This window comes from Cupressus sempervirens, chromosome 9 (genome assembly GCF_028749045.1).
Source record: "Cupressus sempervirens isolate cs-2001-9-10 chromosome 9, ASM2874904v1, whole genome shotgun sequence".
Lineage (NCBI taxonomy): Eukaryota > Viridiplantae > Streptophyta > Pinopsida > Cupressales > Cupressaceae > Cupressus > Cupressus sempervirens.
In genome coordinates this window covers 662,806,874-662,832,465 of record NC_143126.1, presented here as the reverse complement: position 1 = coordinate 662,832,465, position 25,592 = coordinate 662,806,874, and the positions used below count along the sequence as shown (strand labels likewise).

Sequence of the window (25,592 nt, the reverse complement as noted above, 5' to 3'; positions counted from 1 at the left end):
CAGTTTTCTTGGCCAAAATGTAACTACTTTACTTGGACTTTGGTTTGGAATAGGTGCCTGACTTGGGACAATATTCGGAAGAGGGGTTTTTCTGGCCTGTCGAGATGTATCCTTTGTAGTAGTGAGGAGGAAGACTCTGTGCATTTGTTCTTACAATGCTCTTTCACTCTACAACTATGGCATTTCTGGTGGGATGTTTGGAAATGCCCGTGCACTCATGCTTCCTCTCTGGCGGATTTTTGGTTGAGATTAGGGAGGCCCCCATCCTTGGCTCCCTTCTTGTAGGATGTTTGGTATACTGGACCTACCTTTTTTCTATGGCAAGTCTGGCTGGAATGAAACTGGAGAATATTCTGGGGAGAAGCTTTGGGGATTCAGCAAGTTTGGATTAGAATTTTGGGAATGATTCAGGACACCGTCTTAGCTAAGAGTGAGGTGGTGATGCCTCTTGAGAGGGATGATGCTGTAATGGTTGACAGGTTTGGAATACAAGGAATTTCTCTAGACTCTGCCTCTGCTAGGAGAGGCAGAAGGGCAAACCATAAAGTCCAAAGGATAGGGAAATGGATGACCCCTCCGGCTGGCTTTTTAAAAGTTAATACTGATGGTTCATCTAGGGGAAATCCAGGGCCTGCTGGTATAGGTGGGATCGATAGGAACTCTTCTGGAATGGTGGTTTTTATATTCTCAGTCAATAAAGGGATGCAAACTGTTAATAGAATGGAAGGGTTGGCTATTCTTTATGCTTTGCAGAGGGCATATGCTCTTGGGTGGCGTAAGGTGATTTGTGAATCTGACTCTCAAGTTCTTGTGAATCTTCTCCTTGAGAGTAAGAGTTCGGATGTTAGCTGGGAGTTGTCTTTGATAGTGCAACAGATTTTATAGGTTAGTTCTATGATGGATTCAGTGTCTTATACCCATATTCCAAGGGAGTGGAATAAGGCAGCTGATAGTTTGGCAAAATGGGCATCTGGAAATATAGATGGTTGGTGGATTGATGAGTGGGAGCAACTGCCAGGTGAGCTACATCAAGACTTGGAGAGGATGTTGACAGAGGATGTAAGTGGAATCAGGGAGAGTTGATTTTGCTTCTGCGGTTTTTCTGTGGTTTCTAGTGTCTCCTGGGGTTTAGGCCCTGTTCTGTTTTGTACTGCTTTGCTCTCTTTTTCAATAAAGTTTTTACCCCTCTTTTTTCAAAAAAACATTCATTGTTCCATGCACAACAATAATACGCAAATCATAATATTAAATGATAATCTATAAATTTTTAAATTAAAAAATACCTAAACTAATATTCTATAATAACATATACTTAAGAAATAATATTATAATATATTTATGTCTTTAATTTAAATTATTTAGTAATCTATTTCATTAAATTTCAAAAAAATGGTTAAATTATTTCCACAACATGATATTATGTTCAAGCTTCTGGGTGAGATTGTGTGAGATGCTAATAAAAATCTCACACAATCTCACCAAGAAGCTTGAACATAATAATATATAGATATAATTTTAACATTTTAACATACCATTATATAGATATGTTAAAACTATATAGATATAATTTTAACACAATATTATATTTTTTATATATTGTATAGATATTTTAAATTAGAAAAAATGTATTAAAAAATCATATATACTTTTTGTTTAATGACTTACATAGAAAGTTTCCATATATTTTCTTTATATTATATTTCAATTTTAACATGTTAACAAGTGATATGTTAAAACTATATAGATATAATTTTTAACATTTAACATATCACTATAACTAAAATGTTAATTTATTAAAACATCATAAATGTTTAACTTTTTTTAAAAGATTATATATATATATATATAGTAGAATCAATTTATATTCAAGTAAAAAATATTAATCTATAAGAAATACATTTATTTGTTTATTTTTAAAGATTAAAAAAAGCTATTAGTAGAAAAAACTTAAGGGTTATTAATAATAGAAACTTACCATAAATTTTTTTTAAAAACTTAGAATTTTTAAACATAAATAAAAATGTTGGGCTTTTTCAAAATTAATTAACAACACTGACAAAAGCCAAAAGCCTGCACTATGCACGAAGCTGGACGAATGATGCAAGCATGGGACATGAGCATGGCATGGGAGGCATACCAAATTCGTGCCTCTATAGCCTTTGCCCATGGCAACATGATGTGGGCGTGCAAGGGGACGAACGCTCTGACAGGGTACATTTGCACTGACGGTAGGGCAGAGTACAGGCTAGGCATAGCGGCATTAGCTGTTACCTTCAACAAGTGTCACTACTTCTCTTAACTGTGACATGCAACCAATTTGTTAATTGTGACCTACAAATCATAGAGTTTATGGCTACAAATGGATGCTCTAGCATAGCACCTGATTCAATGCCTACATGGGGAGGTGACATTAATTTTAGTACCAGCAAAAACACCAATACAAACATTGCATCATGCCCAGACTAACGTCGACTCTTTTGTGCCACAGCAAAAAAAAATTCCTTTAGGGCATTGGCCTAATGAATAGCATTGTATTTCAAAAAATATATATGATATATACAATAAAAGAGTATGTGTGGAAGAAAAACATATATCCAAAAAGGGAGCTAATGACACCGAATTGTTTTAGGGGTAGTTTTATGTCCTTGGCTAAACAGTTGAATATATGCACCCGATTTGATAGTTTAAATAATTTATTAATTAATTTTAAAATGATAGATCAGTGGTTTTGTGATTTTAAAATTAATTAATAAATTAGATAAACTGTCAAATCAGGTGCAAATTTTTTTCTGTATAGACACCTCCTAGTTTTCTTTTTCTTTGGTGCTACCAACCAATTTTAACTTAACCTTGTTAGACTTAGGACCTCTCCTATGCTCTTTCTCCTACTTTTGGCTTCTTGATTTAGCTTGAGGCTATCAAATTGTCATCTTCTCAACAACATTTTCATAGTCTAAATTGAACTCTCCATCTGACCATGAAAGATCACTCTCCTTTGGTTTAGGGGCTACTTCTAGAATAAATATTTCTATTTTGCTAAACATTTCTAGCTAGGGTAAGCCTCAAATGGATGACTCCACACAGACCTCAACTGTCATAACATTTGTTAATCCATTATTTTATAGAGTAATTGGGAAAGCATTTTCTCCATTAGTGACTTACGATGGACCTAGAGTTTTTTAAATCATCAACTCTAGTATCTCCAAATTCTCTTCAACTAGACACCTATAGGTCTCTTGTGTAGTTGTTGTTGACAACCCTGTGCTATCTCCATTCCTATTCTTTGGATGTGTTTTTAGCATTGAGCCCTCCATCTGTATGTTGGGATTTTCAATTTGAGTAGTGATGCTCACACCATTCTGACCTCAGTGAGAACCTAGCAAAATATTAGAGCTCCACTTTCCACCCTTTCATCATTTTGATCTTAGATACAAGTTACCATAGCTTGGTTTCCAAAATTTGATGCATTGTTTAGTCTAGAAAGAAATCCCATATGCGGTCATACAAGGCTACTTTTTCTCCTTTTAGACAATGAACCTTCCTATGTAAAAAAATTTCCTAAATCTTTGGAGGAGCTTAACTTCTCGCTCTTCCCCAATCATATTTGAACTAAAGTTGTTGAAGTATTTGTTATCCCTTGCAATAGCTGATCTTGAATTGAGTTTCCTATTACGACACCATTCAACATTTGGTTGGAGAAATAGGTTGCATCACTTCATGACCTAGCCATTTTCCCACATGCTTCCTTTTTTTGACATAGGGCCACCCCTTTGTTTTCGCTTGAGGTGTTTCATGACATCTTTTATCCTAGCATTGGATCCAACTTCTTGAGAATTGCCTTTTTGCAACTTTTCACTAATATGGGTTAGAATATCAATCATATTCTCTTTAGAGTTTGCTAGGCATTCACCACTCATATGACCCTCCTTTTTTAATTTTTTAAAATCATATATTAGGGTATGTGTAGGATCATGGTGTACCAAACTATGGCCTTAAGTGGTAGTGAAAAATCAACAAATCAGGGTTATGTCAACTTGACACATAATTTTAAAGTGGTTATGGACTTTATATCTAAAAGTTGTAAGAAAATAATCTATAGGAAATTAAATTTAGTTTCTAAACTACTAGGCCTTATTAGGAGAAAAAAATAATTGATTGGTCAAAAGTTTGAATTTTAATGCAGTACTACAAAAATTTCAGGGTGAAAATAAAAAGTAGGTGTATGTCTAACGACCTTAATCAAAATTAAATGATAATATTTTTTTAATATAATTATAGATATGAAAAGTAGACTCATGCCCGGATGTGACGCACATTTTTTGGTATTTTTATTCCAAATAAATAATTAAATATGAATTTTCTAACAAAACTTTTTTAGAAAAAAAAAAAGTCCTGTGTCTGACCACCTTAACTAATAGAAAATTTTACCAAATTTAATTTAATTTTTTTTTATCTTATACTACGCGAAGCAGAATGTGACGCAACTTTTAGATTTAAAAAATGTTATACCATTTGAAAGTTATAGCTATTTTTCACTTAGTATGTCAATTAGCACTTTACAATAATATTCATTGATAATTAACTAATAAATACTTATCGAACTCAGAATTTGACAGAAATTATATCGATGGAATCTCGAGAGTGATATTAAAAAACCCTTTTCGTTTCATTCAATTTTGATAAAAATAACTTTGTCAGACGGCTACCCGAAGTCTGAGTATCACTAAAACCCTCTTCAAACACGTCTTTTGGGTTGACCGGGTAGGCTTCGTAAATACCAAGCCTAATCAGATATCCGATATGGCTCGGTGAATTTTGGTAGAAAATTTGAAATTCCAACCCATTTTGGAGGGAAAATCAGATTTAAGAGATATAGCTTATGAATTATAAATTACTTTTGTTATATTACTATGTAAATATGTATTATAATATATTATATATATAATAACGTAATGTAAAGATATAACATATAATATATTAAAATATAATAATATATTATGTTATTCTTATTATAATCTATAAATATAATTTATATTATTATTATTTTTACTAAATTTAATAGCGTAATATATATATATATATATATATATATATATATGTATGTTATTAATATATATAATAACATAATATTTTTATTAAATATAATAACGTTATATATATTATAATGTAATATTTTTATTAAATATAATAACGTTATATATATGTATGTATGTATGTATGTATGTATGTATGTGTGTGTGTGTGTGTTATTAATATATATTATTCTATTAATACGTATGTTATTAATATATATGTATATTATTAATATATATGAGTCAAAGAGGGTCATAGGTTGACCTATGACCCCCTTTGACCCTTTACATGACGACATATGTCCCTAGGGATCCTAGGACCCCTAGGGACATATTAGAATCATTCTTATGGGTCAAAGGGCGTCATAGGGTGACCTATGACACCCTCGACCCATTACATGATGACATATGTCCCTAGGGGTCCTAGGACCCCTAGAGACATTATAGAATCATTCTTATGAGTCAAAGGGGGTCATAGATTGACCTATGACCCTGTTCGACCCATTAAATGATAACATATGTCCCTAGGGACATATTAGAATCGTTCATATGGGTCAAAGGGGGTCATAGGTCAACCTATGACCCCCTTAGACCCATTAAATGATGACATATGTCCCTAGGGGTCTTAAGACCCCTAGGAACATATTAGAATCGTTCATATGGATCAAAGGCTGTCATAGGTTGACCTATGACCCACTTCAACTCATTACATAATGACATATGTCCCTAGGGGTCCTAGCATCCCTAGGGACATATTAGAATCGTTCATATGGGTCGAAAGGGATCATACGTTGACTTGTGATCCCCTTCAACCCATTACATAACAACATATGTTCCTAGGGGTCCTAGGACCCCTAGGGACATATTAGAATTGTTGTTATGGGTTGAAGGGGGTCATAGGTTGACCTATGACCCCCTTCGACACATTACATGACAACATATGTCCTCAGGGATCTTTGGACCCTTAGGGACATATTAGAATCATTCATATAGGTCAAAGGGGGTCATAGGTTGACCTATGACCCCCTTCGACCCATTACATGAAGATATATGTCCCTAGAGGTCCTAGGACCCCTAGGGACATATTAGAATTGTTCATATGGGTCAAAGGGGGTCATAGGGTGACCTATGACCCCCTTCGACCCATTAAATGATGACATATGTCACTAGGGGTCCTAGGACCCGTAGGGACATATTAGAATTGTTCATATGGGTCAAAGGGGGTCATAGATTGACCTATGACCTCCTTCGACCCATTAAATGATGACATATGTCCCTAAGGGTCTTAGGACCCCTAGGGACATATTAGAATTGTTCATATCAGTCAAAGGGGGTCATAGGTTGACCTATGATCTCCTTCAACCTATTAAATGATGACATATGTCCCTAGGAGTCCTAGGAACCATAAGGACATATTAAAATTATTCATATGGGTCAAAGGGGGTCATAGGTTGACCTATGACTCTCTTTGACCCATTACATGAGGACATATGTCCCTAGGACCCCCAAGGAGATATGCGAATCATTCTTATGGGTCAAAGGGGGTCATAGGTTGACCGATGACCTGCTTTGACACATTACATGACGACATATGTCCCTAAGGGTCCTAGGACCCCTAGGAACATATTAGAATCGTTCATATGGGTTGAAGGGGGTCATAGGTTGACCTATGATCCCCTTCAACCCATTAAATGATGACATATGTCCCTAGGGGTCCTAGGACCCCTAGGGACATATTAGAATTGTTCATATAGGTGAAAGGGGGTAATAGGTTGACCTATGACCCCCTTTGACCCATTACATAATGACATATGTTCCTAGGACCCCTAAGGACATATGAGAATCGTTCTTATGGATCAAAGGGGGTCATAGATCAACCTATGACCCCCTTCGACGCATTACATGTCGACATATGTCCCTAGGGGTCCTAGGACCCTTAAAGAAATATTAGAATCATTCTTATGGGTCAAAGGTGGTCATAGGTTGACCTATAACCTTCTTCGACTCATTACATGATGACATATGTCCCTAGTGGTCCTCAGAACCCTGGGGACATATTAGAATCATTCTTATGTGTCTAAGGGGGTCATAGGTTGACCTATGATCCCTTTTGACCCATTACATGATGACATATGTCCCTAGGGGTCCTAGAACCCCTAGGGACATATTTGAATGCTTCTTATGGGTCAAAGGGGGTCATAGGTTGACCTATGACCCCTTTCGACCTATTACATGATGACATATGTCCAAAGGGGTCCTAGGACCTCTAAAGACATATTAGAATCATTCTTATAGGTCAAAATCTTTCACCTTTACATGATGACATATGTCCCTAGGGGTCCTAGGACCCCTAGGGACATATTAGAATCGTTCTTATGGGTCAAAGAGGGTCATAAGGTGACTTATGAAAACTTTTGACCCATTACATGATGACATATGTCCCTAGGGGTCATAGGACACCTAGGGACATATTAGAATTGTTCATATGGGTCAAAGGTGGTCATAGGTTGATCTATGACCCTCTTCGACCCATTACATGATGACATATGTCCCAAGGGGCTAGGACCCCTGGAGACATATTGTAATTGTTCATATGGGTCAAAGGGGGTCATAGGTTGACCTATGACCCCTTTCGACCTATTAAATGATGACATATGTCCCTAGGCATCCTAGGACCCGTAGGGACATCAAAGGGGGTCATAGATTGACCTATGACCTCCTTCAACCCATTAAATGACGACATATGTCCCTAGGGGTCCTAGGAACCCTAGGCACATATTAGAATTTTTCATATGGGTCAAAGGGGGTCATAGGTTGACCTATGACCTCCTTTAACCCATTAAATGATGACATATGTCCCTAGGGGTCCCAGGAACCCTATGGACATATTAGAATTATTCATATGGGTCAAAGGACACATTACATGATGACATATGTCCTTAGGACCCCTAGGGACATATGAGAATCGTTCTTATGGGTCAAAGGGGGTCATAGGTTGACCTATGACCCACTTCGATACATTACATGACGACATATGTCTGTAAGGGTCCTAGGACCCCTAAGGACATATTATAATCGTTCATATGGGTTAAAGGGGGTCATAGGTTGACTTATGATCACCTTTGACCCATTAAATGACAACATATGTCCTACCCCTAAGGAGATATTAGAATTGTTCATATGGGTCAAAGGGGGTAATAGGTTGACCTATGACCCCCTTTAACCCATTACATAACGACATATGTCCCTAGGACCCCTAGGGACATATGAGAATCGTTCTTATGGGTCAAAGGGGGTCATAGGCTAACCTATGACCCCCTTCGACGCATTACATGATGACATATGTCCCTAGGGGTCCTAGGACCCCTAGGAAAATATTAGAATCGTTCTTATGGGTCAAAGGTGGTCATAGGTTGACCTATGACTTGCTTCGACCCATTACATGATGACATATGTCCCTAGTGGTCCTCGAAACCTTAGGGATATATTAGAATCATTCTTATGTGTCTGAGCCTATGACCCCTTTTGACCCATTACATAATAAAATATGTCCCTAGGGGTTCTAGAACCCCTAGGGACATATTTGAATGCTTCTTATGGGTCAAAGGGGGACATAGGTTGACCTATGACCCCCTTCGACCCATTACATGACGACATATGTCAAAAGAGGTCCTATGACCCTTTGAGACATATTAGAATCGTTCTTATGGGTCAAAGGGGGTCATAGGTTGACCTATGACCCCCTTTGACCCTTTACATGATGACATATGTCCCTACTGGTCCTAAGACCCCTAGGGACATATTAAAATCGTTCTTATGGGTCAAAGGGGGTAATATGGTGACCTATGAAAACTTTTGACCCATTACATGATGACATATTTCCCTAGGGGTCATAGGATCCCTAGGGACATATTAGAATCATTCTTATGGGTCAAAGGGAGTCATAGGTCAACCTATGACCTCCTTCGACTCATTACATGATGACATATGACACCTAGGGACATATTATAATTGTTCATATGGGTCAAAGGGGGTCATAGGTTGACCTATGACCCCCTTCGGCCCATTAAATGATGACATATGTCCCTAGGGGTCCTAGGACCCCTAGAGACATATTAGAATTGTTCATATGGGTCAAAGGGGGTCATAGGTCAACCTATGACCCCTTTCAACCCATTAAATGATGACATATGTCCCTAGGGGTCCTAGGACCTCTAGGGACATATTAGAATTGTTCATATGGGTGAAAGGGGGTCATAAGTTGACCTATTACCCTCTTTGACCCATTACATGATGACATATGTCCCTAGTACCCCTAGGAACATATGAGAATCATTCTTATGGGTTAAAGGGTGTCATAGGTTGACCAATGACCCCCTTTGACGCATTACATGATGACATATGTCCCTAGGGGTCTTAGAAATATTAGAATCATTCTTATGGGTCAAAGGTGGTCATAGATTGACCTCTGACCCGCTTCGACCCATTACATGATGACATATGTCCTTGGGGGTCCTTTGAACCCTAGGGACATGTTAGAATCATTTTTATGGGTGTAAGGGGGTCATAGGTTGACCTATTACCCCCTTTGAGCCATTACATGATGACATATGTCCCTAGGGGTCCTAGGACACCTAGGGACATATTAGAATCATTTTTATGGGTCAAAGGGCGTCATAGCATGACCTATGATACCCACTGACCCATTACATGACAAGATATGTCTCTAGGGGTCCTAAGACAGCTAAGGACATATTAGAATCAATCTTATGGGTCAAAGAGGGTCATAGGTTGACCTATGACCCCCTTTGACCCATTACATGACGACATATGTCCAAAGGGGTCCTAGGACCCCAAGGGACATATTAGAATTGTTCTTATGGGTCAAAGGGGGTCATAGGTTGACCTATGACCCCCTTTGACAATCTACATGATGACATAGGGACATATTAGAATCATTCTTATAGGTCAAAGGGTGTCATAGGGTGACCTATGACACCCTTTGACCCATTACATGACAACATATGTCCCTAAGGGTCCTAGAACCCCTAGGGACATATTATAATCATTCTTATGGGTCAACCTATGACCCCCTTCGACCCATTACATGACGACATATGTCCCTAGGGGTCATAGGACACCTAGGGAGATATTAGAATTTTCCATATGGGTCAAAGGGGGTCATAGGTTGATCTATGACCCCCTTCGACCCATTAAATGTCGACATATGTCCCTAGGGGTCATAGGACCCCTAGGGACATATTAAAATTGTTCTTATGGGTCAAAGGGGCTCATAGTTTGACCTATGACCCCCTTTGACCCATTAAATGATGACATATGTCCCTAGGGCTCCTACGACCCTTAGGGACATATTAGAATTGTTCATATGGGTCAAATGGGGTCATAGGTTGAACTATGACCCCCTTTGACCCATTACAGGATGACATATGTCCTTAGGACCCCTAGGGACATATGAGAATCGTTCTTATAGTTTAAAAGAGTTCATAGGTTGACCTATGACCCCCCTTCAACATATTACATGATGACATATGTCCCTAGGCGTCTTAGGACCCCTAAGGACATATTAGAATCATTCATATGGGTCGAAGAGTGTCATAGGTTGGCCTATGATCCCCTTCGACCCATTAAATGACGACATATGTCTCTAGGGGTCCTAGGGACATATTATAATTTTTCATATGAGTCAAAGGGGGTCATAGGTTAACCTATGACCCCCTTTGACCCATTACATGACGATATATGTCCCTAGGAGCCCTAGGGACATATGAGAACAATTCTAATATGTCCCTAGGGGTTCCAGGACCCCTAGGGACATATGTTATCATTTAATGAGACAAAGGGGGTCATAGGTCAACCTATGACCCCTTTTGACCCATATGAAGCATTCTAATATGTCCGTAGGGGTCTCAAGACCCCTAGGGACATATGTCATCATGTAATAGTTCAACGAGGGTTATAGGTCACCCTATGACCCCCTTTGACCCATAAGAATGATTTTAATATGTCCCTAGGGGTCCTAGGATCCCTAGGGATATATGTTATCATTTAATGGGTCAAAGGGGGTCATAAGTCAACTTATGACCATGTTTGACCCATATGAAATATTCTAATATGTCCCTACGAGTCCTAGGACCCCTAGGGACATATGTCATTATGTAATGTGTCGAAGGTGGTCATAGGTCAACCTATGACTCCCTTTGATCTATACGAATGATTCTAATATGTCCCTAGGGGTCGTACGACCCCTACGAAAATATGTCATCATTTAATGGGTCAAAGAGGGTCATAGGTCTACCTATGACCCCCTTTGACCCATATGAATGATTCTAATACATCCTTAGAGGTCCTATGACCCCTAGGGACATATGTCATCATGTAATGAGTCGAAGGGGGTCATAGGTCAACATATGACCCCCTTTGAACCATATGAACGATTTTAAAATGTCCCTAGGGGTCTCAAGACCCTTAGGGACATATGTCATCATTTAATGGGTCATGAACGATTCTAAGATGTCCTTAGGGGTCCTAGGACCCCTAGGGACATATGTCGTCATGTAATGGGTCGAAGGGGATCATAGGTCAATCTATGACTCCCTTTGACCCTTAAGAATGATTCTAATATGTCCCTTGGGGTCCTAGGACCCCTAGGGACATATGTCATCATTTAATCAGTCGAAGGGGGTCACAGGTCAAACTAGACCCCCTTTGACCCATATGAATGAATCTAATATGTTCCTAGGGGTCCTAGGACCCCTAGGGACATATGTCATCATGTAATATGTCGAAGGGGGTCATAGGTCAACCTATGACCTCTTTTGAGCCATAAGAACGATTTTGATATGTCCCTAGGGGTCGTAAGACCTCTAGGGAAACATGTCATCATTTAATGGGTTGAAGGGGATCCTATGACCCCCTTTGACCCATATGAAGCATTCTAATATGTCCCTAGGGGTCCTAGGACCTGTATGGACATATGTTGTCAGGTAATGTGTCGAAGGGGTTCATAGGTCACCCTATGACCCCCTTTGACCCGTTAGAAGGATTCTAATATGTCCCTAGGGGTCTTAGTTTCCCTAGGGATATATGTTGTCATGTAATGGGTCGAAGGGGGTCATAGGTCATCCTATGACCCCCTTTGACCCATAAGAATGATTCTAATATGTCCTTAGCGTTCGTAGGACCCCTAGGGACATATGTCATCATTTAATGGGTTGAAGGGGGTCACAGGTCAACCTATGACCCCCTTTGACCCATAAGAATGATTCTAATATGTCTCTAGGTTTCCTAGGACCCATAGGGACATATGTCATCATTTAATGGGTCAAAGGGTGTCATTGGTCAACCTATGACCCCCTTTGACCCATATGAATGATTCTAATATGTCCCTAGGGATCCTAAGACCGCTGGAGACATATGTCATCATGTATTTGGTCAAACGGGGTCATAGGTCCCTTTGACCCATATGAATGATTCTAATATGTCCTTAAGGATCCTAGGATCCCTTGGGACATATGTCATCATGTAATGGATTGAAGAGGGTCATAGGTCAACCTATGACCCCCTTTAACCCATATGAACGATTCTAATATGTCCCTAGGTGTCTTAGGACTCCTAGGGATATATGTCGTCATTTAATGGGTCGAAGGGGATCATAGGTCAACCTATGACCCCCTTTGATCCATATGAAGCATTCTAATATGTCCCTAAGAGTCCTAGGACCCCTAGGGACATATGCTATCATGTAATGAGTTAGAGGGGGTTATAGGTCAACCTATGACCCCCTTTGACCCATAAGAACAATTCTAATATGTCTCTAAGGATCCTAGGACCCTTAGGTACATATGTCATCATTTAATGGGTCGAAGGGGGTCATAGGTCAACTTATGATGCCCTTTGGCCCATATGAAGCATTCTAATATGTCCTTAGGGGTCCTAGGACCACTATGGACATATGTCATCATGTAATGTGTCGAAGTGGGTCATAAGTCAACCTATGACCCCCTTTGACCCATGAGAACGATTCTATTATGTCCCTAGGGTTCCTAGGGGCCCTAGGGAGATATTTTGTCATGTAATGGTTCGAAGGGGGTCATAGGTCACCCTATGAGCTCCTTTAACCCATAAGAATGATTCTAATATGTCCCTAGAGGTCCTAGGACCCCTAAGGACATATGTCATCACCCCTAGGGAGATATGTCATCATCTAATGGTTCGAAGGGGGTCATAGGTCACCCTATGAGCTCCTTTGACCCATAAGAATGATTCTAATATGTCCCTAGAGGTCCTAGGACCCCTAGTTACATATGTCATCATTTAATGGGTCAAAGGGGGTCGTAGGTCAACCTATGACTCCCTTTGACCCATATGAAGCATTCTAATATGTCTTTAGGGGTCCTAGGACCCCTAGGGACATATGTCGTCATGTAATGTGTCGAAGGGGGTCATAGTTCATGCTATGACCCCCTTCAAACCATATGAAAGATTCTAATATGTCCTTAGGGGTCTTAGGACGCTTAGGGACATATGTCATCATGAAATGTGTCGAAGGGGGTCATATGTCACCCTACAATGCTCTTCGACCCATATGAATCATTCTAATATGTCCCTAGGGGTCTTAGGACCCTTAAGGACATATGTCATTGTGGAATGTGTCGAAGGTGGTCATAGGTCACCCTATGACCCACTTCAACCTATTTGAATGATTCTAATATGTCCCTAGGGGTCTTAGGACCCCTAGGGACATATGTCATCTTGTAATTGTAACGCCCCGCCAAGGGATCCAAAAGAATTACCCTAAAGTTTCACTAAGTTTGTTAAACATTTTTTTTTTAAAAAGTAAGAATGTATAACATACACATCAAACATATAGTAGCGAAAGCAATAACATGTAATCATCGACCAACATACATTGCAAGTTACATTTGTTAAGGATCCCAAGATGTTGAGTCACGTTTAAATTTAATTAAATCTAAGTCTAACAACTATCACATACATATGAAAGAATAATCAGAAGTCCTATGTCCATCTAATACATTTGTTCTGAATGCCTCTTGGCAAATTAATTCGGAATGCTCAATCATCCACTGTACAAGTCACAGGGTATGAAAGGCTTAAAAGAATATACATATGTAAAGATAAAGATACAACATCCTCAAATCCATGATACAAAGTACAGTAAAAATATATGAAACTATTCACCATACATGATACATCCATACATCTATCATAAAATCTAACCATCCATCATAATAATCCAAGAACATAGTGAAGGTAAATGCCAACCAAGAAAACTCCAGCCACGGTGACCACGGAACGAATCTCAATGGTAAGAGTAAAAGCACTACCACCCGACCGCGTGGAACCTAAATGATCCACTCCCACCGCGCTGAGGAGATAGTCTCAAGTCCCAAATAGGATAACAAAACCTATAATCATAAATACTCTCTAAGTCCAAGAAATCCTATAAGTATGCTAACTCAAGGTTTCCTAAAAAGATCGACATCTAAACCCCAGAGGTACCACAAAGACACGTAGGAAACCTAATATGCAAGCGGGAAAGTGTCATCGCAAAAGTCACGTAAAAGTTACCCGAGCAATCCCTTAGGAATCTTGGGTCCCTACTGATCCCTGTGGCCACTAGTATCCTCTCGTACTAACGAGGCATACTATGGAATGCAAGGTCGTAACCAAGCGTTCTCTCTACCCCATCCTAGTCTATACTAGCACTCAAGGCATGGGAGAGAACATACAATTATCTTATTAGGTTCATTTTTCCTTATTTAGTGTAAATGTTTTCACTTATTAAAACAACTTACAATGGGTTACTCCAAGCAGCCTCTTAGGGCCCCGATCCCCATTGCAAGCCACTTCCCGACACTACACATAGATAACCTACCCTAGGCTCATGAAATCATAAATCAAAGAATCATAATAAAACCACCTCAGTCCTATATAAGCAACTGAAAAGACATCATAAAAGATAAGCCACAAAACTTACATCAGTTCTTCATGAGCAACAGATAAGCACCAAATAATAATCATATGACCACGACAGTTCTCTATCAGCAACTGAAGGCATCAATGATAAATCACAAAATCGAATGGTTCTCCAATGAGCAACCAGAAAGTATCTCAATAGTAAATTACAATACTGATCGAAGACTCCAAAATGGTCAAGTCAAAACATGACATCATCAAGAACATAACAAACACTTCAGTCCTTTCAAGCGACCGAAAATCAATCCAAGTATAACTGATCGAGACTCAAAAATGGTTAAGTCAGGTATCTCATAAACATACACCTCAGCTTCACACAAGAAGACTGAAAGCAATAACAACTAGTAAATACAATCATGTCATAGAGCACTCCATCACACTACCATGGTCGGGTTAAGAAAGATCGAGACCAAATCATCATAACATCACATTCACAACCCCGAGCCTCTGGTAACAACCTAAACTGGTCAATACTAGAACAAACCCCAAAACCTCAAAACATAGACAATATAACAAAACAAAATAGTTCATATTCTCACTGCTAGATTGATTTGAACATATGTAATCAGGTTAAGTGTAATATTTTTGTTTCTAGTTTAATGTATGTTTTCACGAAAATAAGTTCATAGTTTGACCTACACGTTAACCCATTTGTCTCATAATTAACATATAAATATAACCCATATAGATATTCGAATAAAATTGTACAATTACTTTACTTTTGATTCTAAGTCAATTAATCAATATAATTAAAAGGAAATTATTTATTTAATTATTGAAATGATGACCTATTATTTTAAATAAGAAATTTTAATTTAACTAAAAATCAATCCTATATAAATCTATAGATCTATTAACAATTTTCATTATTAATTAAATTTAATTAAACTAATTTCAATTAATTTAATCAATAATTACTGTTCTTAATTACTTATTTTAATATCTCCATTAATTACTAATTTATTAATATTTATCCAAAAATTATTAATAAATTAATACTTACACAAAAAAAAACTATATTAAATGCATTAATATTTAATTATTAAATATTAATAAAGATTATTATTAAAACATTATTAAATTAAAAAACATATTAAAATATATTAATAAAAGTTTTAAATATTAATAAAACCTTTTTGAATAACATTAATTTAATTTAAAATCGAATATATAAAAAAAAAAGTTGCGTATTTTTTTTAAGCCCGCCGACTTATCCATAAAGGCCGCCTGCGGCCGCCGGCAGTACTCTGCGAGCAGGGACGACAGAGCTGCCAAAAAGGTACGGGGGGGGGGGGGGGGTGTGTGGGTATTCCCGCCCCCTCCCATTAATATTAAAAAATTTATTATTATTTTTTTTTAATTTTTAATTTTTAATTTTTTTAAAATTTTTTTTATAAACATTCACATATGTAATCTAATAGAGAAAACAATATTAACCATTCAAATTTTCAATCTATAATTTTAATTTTTTTTTTAAAATTTAAAAATTCAACCCTTCTCCGTTCAAATCTAAATTTCTTTAATCTATCGAACGAGGATTCCTTATCACTCTTTTAATCTCTACGTATGTCGAATATATTGACAAGCATTTAATAATTTACAATATTGAAATATTGAAGCTTTCATCACAAAGAATTCAAATGTACAATCCACAAACACGAAGAAGACAGGAAAGAAAAATTACGTATTTAATCAACAATCAAAGCACAAGACCCTACCTGGTCCTGATGCTAACATGAAACCCCTGAAAAACTGTGAGAGAATTTGCTCCTCTTCAATTACTTTTCTCTAAAAATCTTTCCTAGAATTCCTCTTCTGGAATTTGCTTCCAAAAGCTATCTCCCAAAATTTCTGTCTTCCCCAAATTCCTTGTCCAAATTCGTGTCCCAATTCGTGTCCCTCAAAAATGAACCCCCAAAGTTGTGATAAGCAAATTCTCCTCAAATCGGGGCACTAATTGTGCGTTCATCCGAGAAGACTCATTGCATAACTCAGTTAACTCCAAATTAACCTTTATTATCTTTTATTTTATTTTGCATTCATCTTTCATGCACATTAAGTTGATTTATTAAATAACTTTATTTAATAATCCACTTGACTTCTATTTTTAATCTATATTACTTTTAAACCCATGCGCACTTTATGAATTTAAAACATTATAATTTTCTCTTATTTTATCTTTTAATTTCTTTATTTTCAACACATGCTTGCATCATGCAATCTTACAACTTTTAATAATTAATATATTTTCACTTTTTAATTTATTTTAGAAACTTAATTGATAAAATATTTAATTAACTTAAATAACAATAATATTTAGCATTTATTTAAAAATGGACTCTAAATATATTATTATTAAATTAAATAAATATTATAATGTTCTAAATTATCCTTAAACTTTTATCTCCAAATTTAATTCTTTTTATTTAATTAATTTCTCAATTAATTAAATATAATCAAATATTAAATTATCATAATAATCTTCTATTAAATTAAATCATTAATTAATCGTTTTAATTAATTTCTTTTATATTTAAACTCATGCTTAGATCATGCGATCTAGAAACCTTTAATAATTTAATATCTTTTCCACTTTTAATTTATTTAAGAAACTTTAATTGGTAAAATATTTATTAATTCAATTAATAATTATATTTAGCATTTATTTAAAAATGAACTCTAAATATATATTATTATTAAATTAAATAAATATTATCACATTCTAAAATTATACTTAAAACTTTTATTTCCAAATTTAATACTTTTTATTTAATTAATTTCTCAATTAATTAAATATAATTAAATATTAAAATATCATAATAATTTTCTATTAAATTAAATCATTAATTAATCTTTTTAATTAAACTTAATTAATAGAAAATACATCAAGGACTCATAAAGCAACATATGAAAACCCATCATAGAAGAACACATACTAAATCAAACAAAAAGGGTTATAATCACGAAATTACATCATTTGATGCATTTGGAGGGTACTTAACTCAGATACTTGTCCTAATTATCAATTAAGACAATTGGCTAAAGGGTTTAGGATTTGGACTTAAGAGTTTATCTCCTCTCTCTTACCATTGAGATAATGCGATAGGGTACGCTCATCCTGGCAATTCAGGGAAGTCGATACCCGGTACCTGCAACCTGCATAAAATCCACGCATGTACAAACACAATATTCTAAGCTAAACAGACAATGGCAGGAAGTGGTGCATCGTGTAGATCTCGACTAGCAGGTGACTACGACTCCCTTCCTTAACCACATCAGAAACACCATATATAAATAAAATAAACACGCACACCATACACATGCAGTATGGGGTAAGTATAAATAAGAAAGCACATGGAATAATAAACCATCTAACTAATCATCATCGATAACTGAAACCATTGAATAATCATCATACATGCATGAAATATAGAGTACCAAGTAATCTCATCATATAATAAACTGAGTGTAAAACAATATCTGATAATCTCTAAAATAATAATACTAATCATCAAACATAAATTGGCCTAAAAGAGTTTGGCAATGATAACAGAAATGCGACTTAGGGGCAGGCACCACAGTAATATGTCGAAAGGGTTCAGAGGTCATCCTGTGACCCCCTTCGACCCATATAAACTATTCTAATATGTCCCTAGGGGTCCTAGGATCCCTTAGGGACATATGTTGTCATGGAATGTGTCGAAAGGGGTCATAGGTCATCCTGTGAGCCCTTTCGACCCATATAAACAACTCCAATAGAAATAATATCATAAAAATAATAATTATATATATATATATATATAATATTTATAGATTATAATAATAATAACATAAGTCATAATATTAATAATATATTATAGATTATAATTTACATATGATAATAATAATAATAATAATATATTATAGATTATAATTTATATATGATAATAATAATAATATGTATTAATAACATATATATAATATATTACGTTATTATATTTAATAAAAATATAGTAAAAATAATAATAATATATTATAATAATATATATTATATTTATAGGTAATACTAATAATAATAACATAATATATTATTATATATTAATAGATTATATATTATATCTTTACGTTACGTTATTATTATATAATATTATGTTGTTATATAATATATAGATTAAATATTATTTTATATATAATAGTTATGTTATTATATTATATATTTATAGGTTATATATTATATCTTTACATATTTCATAACTCAAATTAGTTATATCACTTACAAATTCATTTTTCCCTCTAATTTTTGTGCCTTTTCCCTCCAATTTTTATGCCGCTGGTATCGGATATCGAATCTCATATCGGATATCCGATATGAGATCCGATATCTGATATGAGATCGGATATTCGATCTCATATTGGATATTCGATCTCAAATCAGATATCTGATAAGGCTTGGGCCTTACTTTCTAGGTTTGGTACCTGGATAGGTGAAAAAAAGTTAGAGCGGATTTTGAAGCGCTTTTAGACATGTTCAAACTCTATTTTTTTCACATCGCCACTTTTTGGCACACCATGATCCTGCACATACCCATTATTGCTACATTAATATTTAATTTGATATTATGATTTATAAAATTAATTTAGAAATTTGTACTACTAATTAAATACTAATACATAGTATAACATTTTAATTTACAATATTTCTTTACAAGTGTATACCAACGCTAGTTGTGTGGGCATTATGGTGGGAGAGAAACAAAAGGATCTTTCGTAGAACTGCCTCATCAATCCAAAGAGTCACATCTCATATTGAGACATCAATATCTGAACTAGTTAATGATAGTCACAGTAAATTAAAGCATAATTTGGTTATGACTCTATGGGATTCAACTATAATTCAAGAATGGAAACAAATTCATGTGTCATTTGGCTGGTGCTCTCAAACAATACCTAATAAGGTGCAAGATAGAGCATTAATCAAATGGAAACCATCATCTAATGGGGTTAGTAAAATAAATTTTGATGGCTCTTCAAGAGGTAATCCGAAAAAATCTGGGGCAGGAGTATGTATTCAGGATCACCAAGGTTTATTTATAGCAATAAAATGTTGCCCACTACCATTTGGAACAAACAACATGGCAAAGGCCTGAGCATTATTTGAGGGATTAATACAAGCAAAAAAGGGGGGATGTCAACAGATTCATATTGAAGGTGATTCTATGGTCATAATTTCAACATGCATTACCCGAACCTCTCATAACTGGAGAATCACATACATTCTTTAGCAAATATGGCAATTGTTGGACACATTCCAAGAAGTCCACATCTCGAATACTCTGTGGGAAGGTAATAAAGTAGCAAATTATTTGGCAAATAAAGGATGTGATGGACATGACAATGAGTCTTTTATTCCTAATGTAATCCTAAAACAGGATGCCTAGCTAAAACATGTACTCCAACCGGACAGGGCGGAATTTGATGAAGACTCCTCAAGTGTGCGAATGCGATGCCTATCACTATTCAGATTTGCACTTGATGGTTATTGCTTGGTGGATGGTATTGTTAGGGCATTAGTGATTCACATGGCTATGCTTATGAAAATGAGTGGACGGGTGGATGCTTGACAAGTCAATGCATGTGTATTTCTTCACTATCTGAATCCTATATTTTGCTTGTGTAAACCAATATGTACAAAATGATATATTGATATATTTGTATATGACTATGATCCCAGGGTTTTTTTCTAGTTCTTCCATGGAGGAGTCTTTAAACCTATTTATTAATAAAAATATGGTGGTAACCCCACTTTGGCTTTTAAAAAAAAAAATCTTTACAAGTATATAATATTATTTTTATTTTAATAATATATATTATATATACTTTTTAAACAATAGAAAATTTTACTTGATTAAAAAAAATGATGTTTTTTATTACCTAAACATTAATTTTTATCACATATTTTAAAATTGAAAAAAAAATCAAATTTTTTATTAACAAGTAATTCTAATATTGTAATTTTAGAAAGAAGAGGAAGAAAACTAAAACTAAAAAATAAATAAAACAAAAAACCGTGTTTTATGGCTATTTTATTTAAATTAATTAAAAAAATCAAAATCAAATATATAAAACAGTTATAATATATCGAAAAATAAATGATAAGTTCTGTTAGAAACTAAAATAAAAAGAAAAAGCAAGTATATCTATATTCTTGACTGAGAGAGATTAAAAAGATAGAAGGAAAATCTATACCACTATATCACTACTTGATTGAGAACAGAACGAAAATATTTATGCAATATAAAGAAACAATTGAAATTAGATTGCTTTCTTTGTTCTACTGTTATAATTGGCATCCGGTTATCTGCATGTGTGTCAAAATTATATATATTTCTTAATTGTGCTGAAATTTGAATAGATGAGCTAAGTTCAAAATTTCAGGAAGAAATTACAGAGGCCTTTTTTTATTATAAGCTTGTTCTGAGGTAGGACTGAAATTTTCTATTGATTAACATTGAGAGAAAGATTTTAAGAATCAAAATCAACATGAGCAAGAGGGCTATGAATTTGTACATTTGTTTTGCTGCATTGATGTGGCTTTCATTCTATTTAAGTAAAGAGAGCTTTCAGTATGCAATGGCAGAATATGTTAATTCATCTTTTGCAGCAGCAGAGCCAATTCCAGAAAATGGAACATGTAATATCACAATTTTTCAAATTGTTGTGGATCAATCTGGGGCTGGAAATTACACCACAGTGCAAGAGGCAATAAATTCTGTGTCTGACAACAATACACAAAGGACTATCATAAACATCAAGTCAGGCACATATGTGTGAGTCATAATATAGGATGATTAGTTTTAACATTATCAGATTTTTTCAATTCATTTGATATGAGTTTTTTTGTTTTTTGATTGGATTGTGTGTATTTTTATCATCAACATTTCGGATCACACTTTGTGATCCAAAGATGAGAGAATACAAGAATCGAATCGAATCCACAAACAAAAAACTCATGATTAGTTTTATTTCAAATTTTTATGGATATGCAATGGATTAAAGATCTTCCCACATTTTGTATGTTATCATTTTTAATACCATCTGAATTTTTGTGTCTTCTTAATTGATAACAGAGAAAAGGTGACAATTAGTTTAACTAAAGCAAATATAAGCTTACATGGAAGTGGTTCAGAGAATACACATATTCAATGGAATGACACAGCTGCAACTTCTGGGAACACTCCAAACAGTGCATCTGTTTCTATTGATGCCCCAGACTTCATTGCTAAAGACATCAGCTTTCACGTGAGCCCATTTTCAGTTTTTGTTCCCAAATTTATTTATTTCAGAAGCAATTGTTATCAGAAACATATAATGCATCACCAAATTATTAAAAAAAATCTCATAAAGCTCTACAGCTATTTTTGAAGGCTACTCAAAAGTTTTAACAAGCATGTTTTTGTTTGGCCAAATGAATCTTAGGTTTAGTCTTAAGGACTGCAACTTTCTTATTGCTATTTTTTTAAACAATGAACTCTTCTCAACAACTTTTAGATCTAACTTATTTTATTATTAACCATGTAATTCATCTACAGTGTTGCTCAAAAATAGCCATGTGGCCAACTGATTTATGATATTTACGAGTTCAAAATTTTAAGCTTGCTTAATTGATTTAGAAATTTAGGAGTTTAAAATTATAAGCTTATTCATAGTCATTACTATAGTATCCATCTGAACCCCTGTTTATAAAAGCTCCTACACAATTTTATCTGCCTCTGATCTTGAAAAGTTCCAACAAAATTTTATCTACCTCTGGTTTAGAAAAGCTCCTAAAACATTTCACCTGCTGAGATCTAAGATATTAATTCCATTTTGTATCCAAAACAATTATCGTGTTCTTTTTTTGTATGGTATTTCATTCCAGTTTCATAAATATGTAGAAAACTGGCCCACCATTATGAAATCTATTGTCCCCTGTTTGCAAAATCTCCTCAAACTTTTCAGCAACACCTGCGGTTTCATATCCGAGATGATTATTAGGCTTTCTTTCAAAATATGCTTTGTATGATCCATGTTCCTGTTCTTGTTCTAAAAGATTTGAGATCATTTTGAAAACTGATTTATTCATGACCTAGAATAAGTTACCTTTAAGTCCAAAATATATGCCCTGTTTGTAAAAAGCTCCTAAAACTTTTCAGTAACCCCTGCTGTTTCATATCCGAGATAATTATTAGGCTCTGTTTCGAAATATGCTTTATACGATTCATGTTCCTATTCTTGTTGTACAAGATTTGAGATCCTTTGAAAACCGATTGATTCATGACGTAAAATAGGATATGTAAGTTGTAATCCTAATCCAAAATATACGCACTGTAATTCAATTTATTAGTTTAATTATTTGCCAATATAAGATGATGTATGAATTGAAAATAAAATCTGAGGTGAATAATCTATGACTGTTGAATACTTGTGAACAGAATACTGCAGCATTCCAAGAAGAACAAGCTGTAGCAGTGAGAGTAGCAGGGGATAGATCTGCATTTTACAGGTGCAGATTTATAGGGCAACAAGACACTCTTTATGATCAGTTAGGACGCCACTATTTTGAGCAATGTTATATAGAAGGAAAGGCGGATTTCATATTTGGAAATGGTCAATCTCTTTACAAGGTAAATAAAAGAGAAATTCAAAACCAGTCTTTCCGTTTTTTCTTATCCTTTTTTTGAAAACAATTTTAGGTCTGACTGAAAAATGCAATCAGGGATGTCAGATCAATTCCACTATAAATGCTACTTACGGCGGTTATGTTACAGCGCAAAGTCGTAATACAAGTCCAGATGAGAGCACTGGATATTCTTTTGTCAATTGTTCCATTGTAGGAACTGGACCGATATATTTAGGCAGAGCTTGGGGTAACTACGCCCGTGTAATATTTTCCTACACAGAAATGGCAGACATCCTTGTTCCTCAAGGCTGGGCATATTGGACCAATTCTAGTGCAAATCAGTAAGTGTGCCCTCAACAACATCTTCAATTTCTATAATTTTTAGAAACCTTGCCAAAAAATTTAAAAGTTTGCTACAGTTATGTAGTTTTAGCTCCCTCAAATTCCGGAGCTTAGATTTTGAAATTGTATATTGTGAGGAAATTCATTAAGCATTTTAGTAAATTTTCCTAAAAATCCTTAACACCTAAAATTTTTCAACAAACTTCTATCTGAAAACCTACGTTATGAAATATAAAACAGAAAAGCTTAACAGTAAGATTTTGCTGTAGAAATTGCCTCCAATTTGAAATTTTAAGTATGCCTACTGAAATATTTTAGAAACCCTAAGAAACATTAAAAAGAGGGGCTTAACCAGCACGGTTCTGATTAAGGAGTTTATCCGCTGTTCACTTAAATAGTTCATCAAATTTATGCTAATTGTCATTGAGAGAACAAAACTAACCTTTAATTGATTTGTGTTCTTCATTTGCGTGGGAAATTATTGAGGGAACTGATGAATGGATTTCAATTTTTTACTCAATTGTGTTAGGTCTCCGTATTTTGCTGAATACGAATCAAGCGGGGCAGGGGCAAACTCATCGGCGAGAGTACGTTGGTCTCACCAGCTGAGTGATACAGAAGCTTCACCATTCCTCACCACATCTTTCATAGATGGTGACCAGTGGTTAGAGTTGCAAATGTGCGAGGATCCAAATACATCATAATAACTTTTATCATCCGATCTGGAAGATTTATGAGAGCGGCATTTTGCAGGATTTCTAAAATCCAGAATAACCTGCAAATTTCATAGTTATGGCGAGTTCACAGGAATATAATCAAACATTTTTGTTGTGAGTCCATGTTGTAAGCACCTAAATGGTGCTGAATTCAAATCTTCTTCAAATAAAAAAACACAAAAAAACAGAACATTTTTGTTGTTAATTTTTTTTCGAAAGAACATTACAGAAATGGCATGATATGGGGCCTTTTTCTTGTGCTCATTTTATCTTATGAAAACTATATGATAATTGTTTAGAGATTTTGTTTTTGAAATGTAGTCTCTATAACAAATGCTGCTATTAGATTAACTCATTATTACAATTTAATGTGTGGTTCCCTTATAGTTTTTTTAAAGGTTTAAAATCTGAAATGTAGTTTGTGTTTTTTTTTTTTTTTTAGATTGCAGGAATCGATGCAACACGACCCCCCTATAAACTGCAGTGCGCCTTAACATGACCGGTAGCGCTGGCGCGACACGCCCACTGGTACCACGAGGACGAGGGAGACTAGAACCCGTGACCAACCCCCTGCAATAGGGAAGATTTAGCCAACCGAGCTAGGGCCCCCGCCCCCTGAAATGTAGTTTGTTAATGTTAACTTAATTGATCGTTATAATTCAAAGTGTCATTTTAATCTAGTTTAATATTTCTTTTAATATTTAGAAGAATGGAAGATGATGTAACAATATAATTAAGTGTTAATGGACTTATGATTTATGTAAATGAGATGAACAAAAGGATTATTGATTATGTCATATTTTATTT

General features: G+C 35.2%; 1 protein-coding gene across 1 annotated transcript; it reads left to right on the top strand.

Annotated features, from left to right (window-relative positions):
* The first annotated feature begins 2,077 nt into the window (after positions 1–2,077).
* On the top strand, positions 2,078–24,773 carry LOC149540495 (putative pectinesterase 53). Its single transcript, XM_089802690.1, has 6 exons — positions 2,078–2,280; positions 21,677–21,895; positions 22,196–22,367; positions 23,540–23,731; positions 23,824–24,068; positions 24,599–24,773. Exons 1-6 carry the CDS (start codon positions 2,078–2,080, stop codon positions 24,771–24,773), a joined length of 1,206 nt encoding a protein of 401 aa, XP_089658816.1.
* Positions 24,774–25,592: the final 819 nt, after the last annotated feature.

What these genes read in the sequence shown, in the direction of transcription:
- LOC149540495 (XM_089802690.1), top strand. Translation starts at nt 2,078, where the DNA reads ATGCACGAAGCTGGACGAATGATGCAAGCATGGGACATGAGCATGGCA. An exon ending in CTAAAGACATCAGCTTTCAC is followed by an intron (nt 22,368 to 23,539) that starts GTGAGCCCATTT and finishes ACTTGTGAACAG; the next exon opens with AATACTGCAGCATTCCAAGA. An exon ending in ATGGTCAATCTCTTTACAAG is followed by an intron (nt 23,732 to 23,823) that starts GTAAATAAAAGA and finishes AAATGCAATCAG; the next exon opens with GGATGTCAGATCAATTCCAC.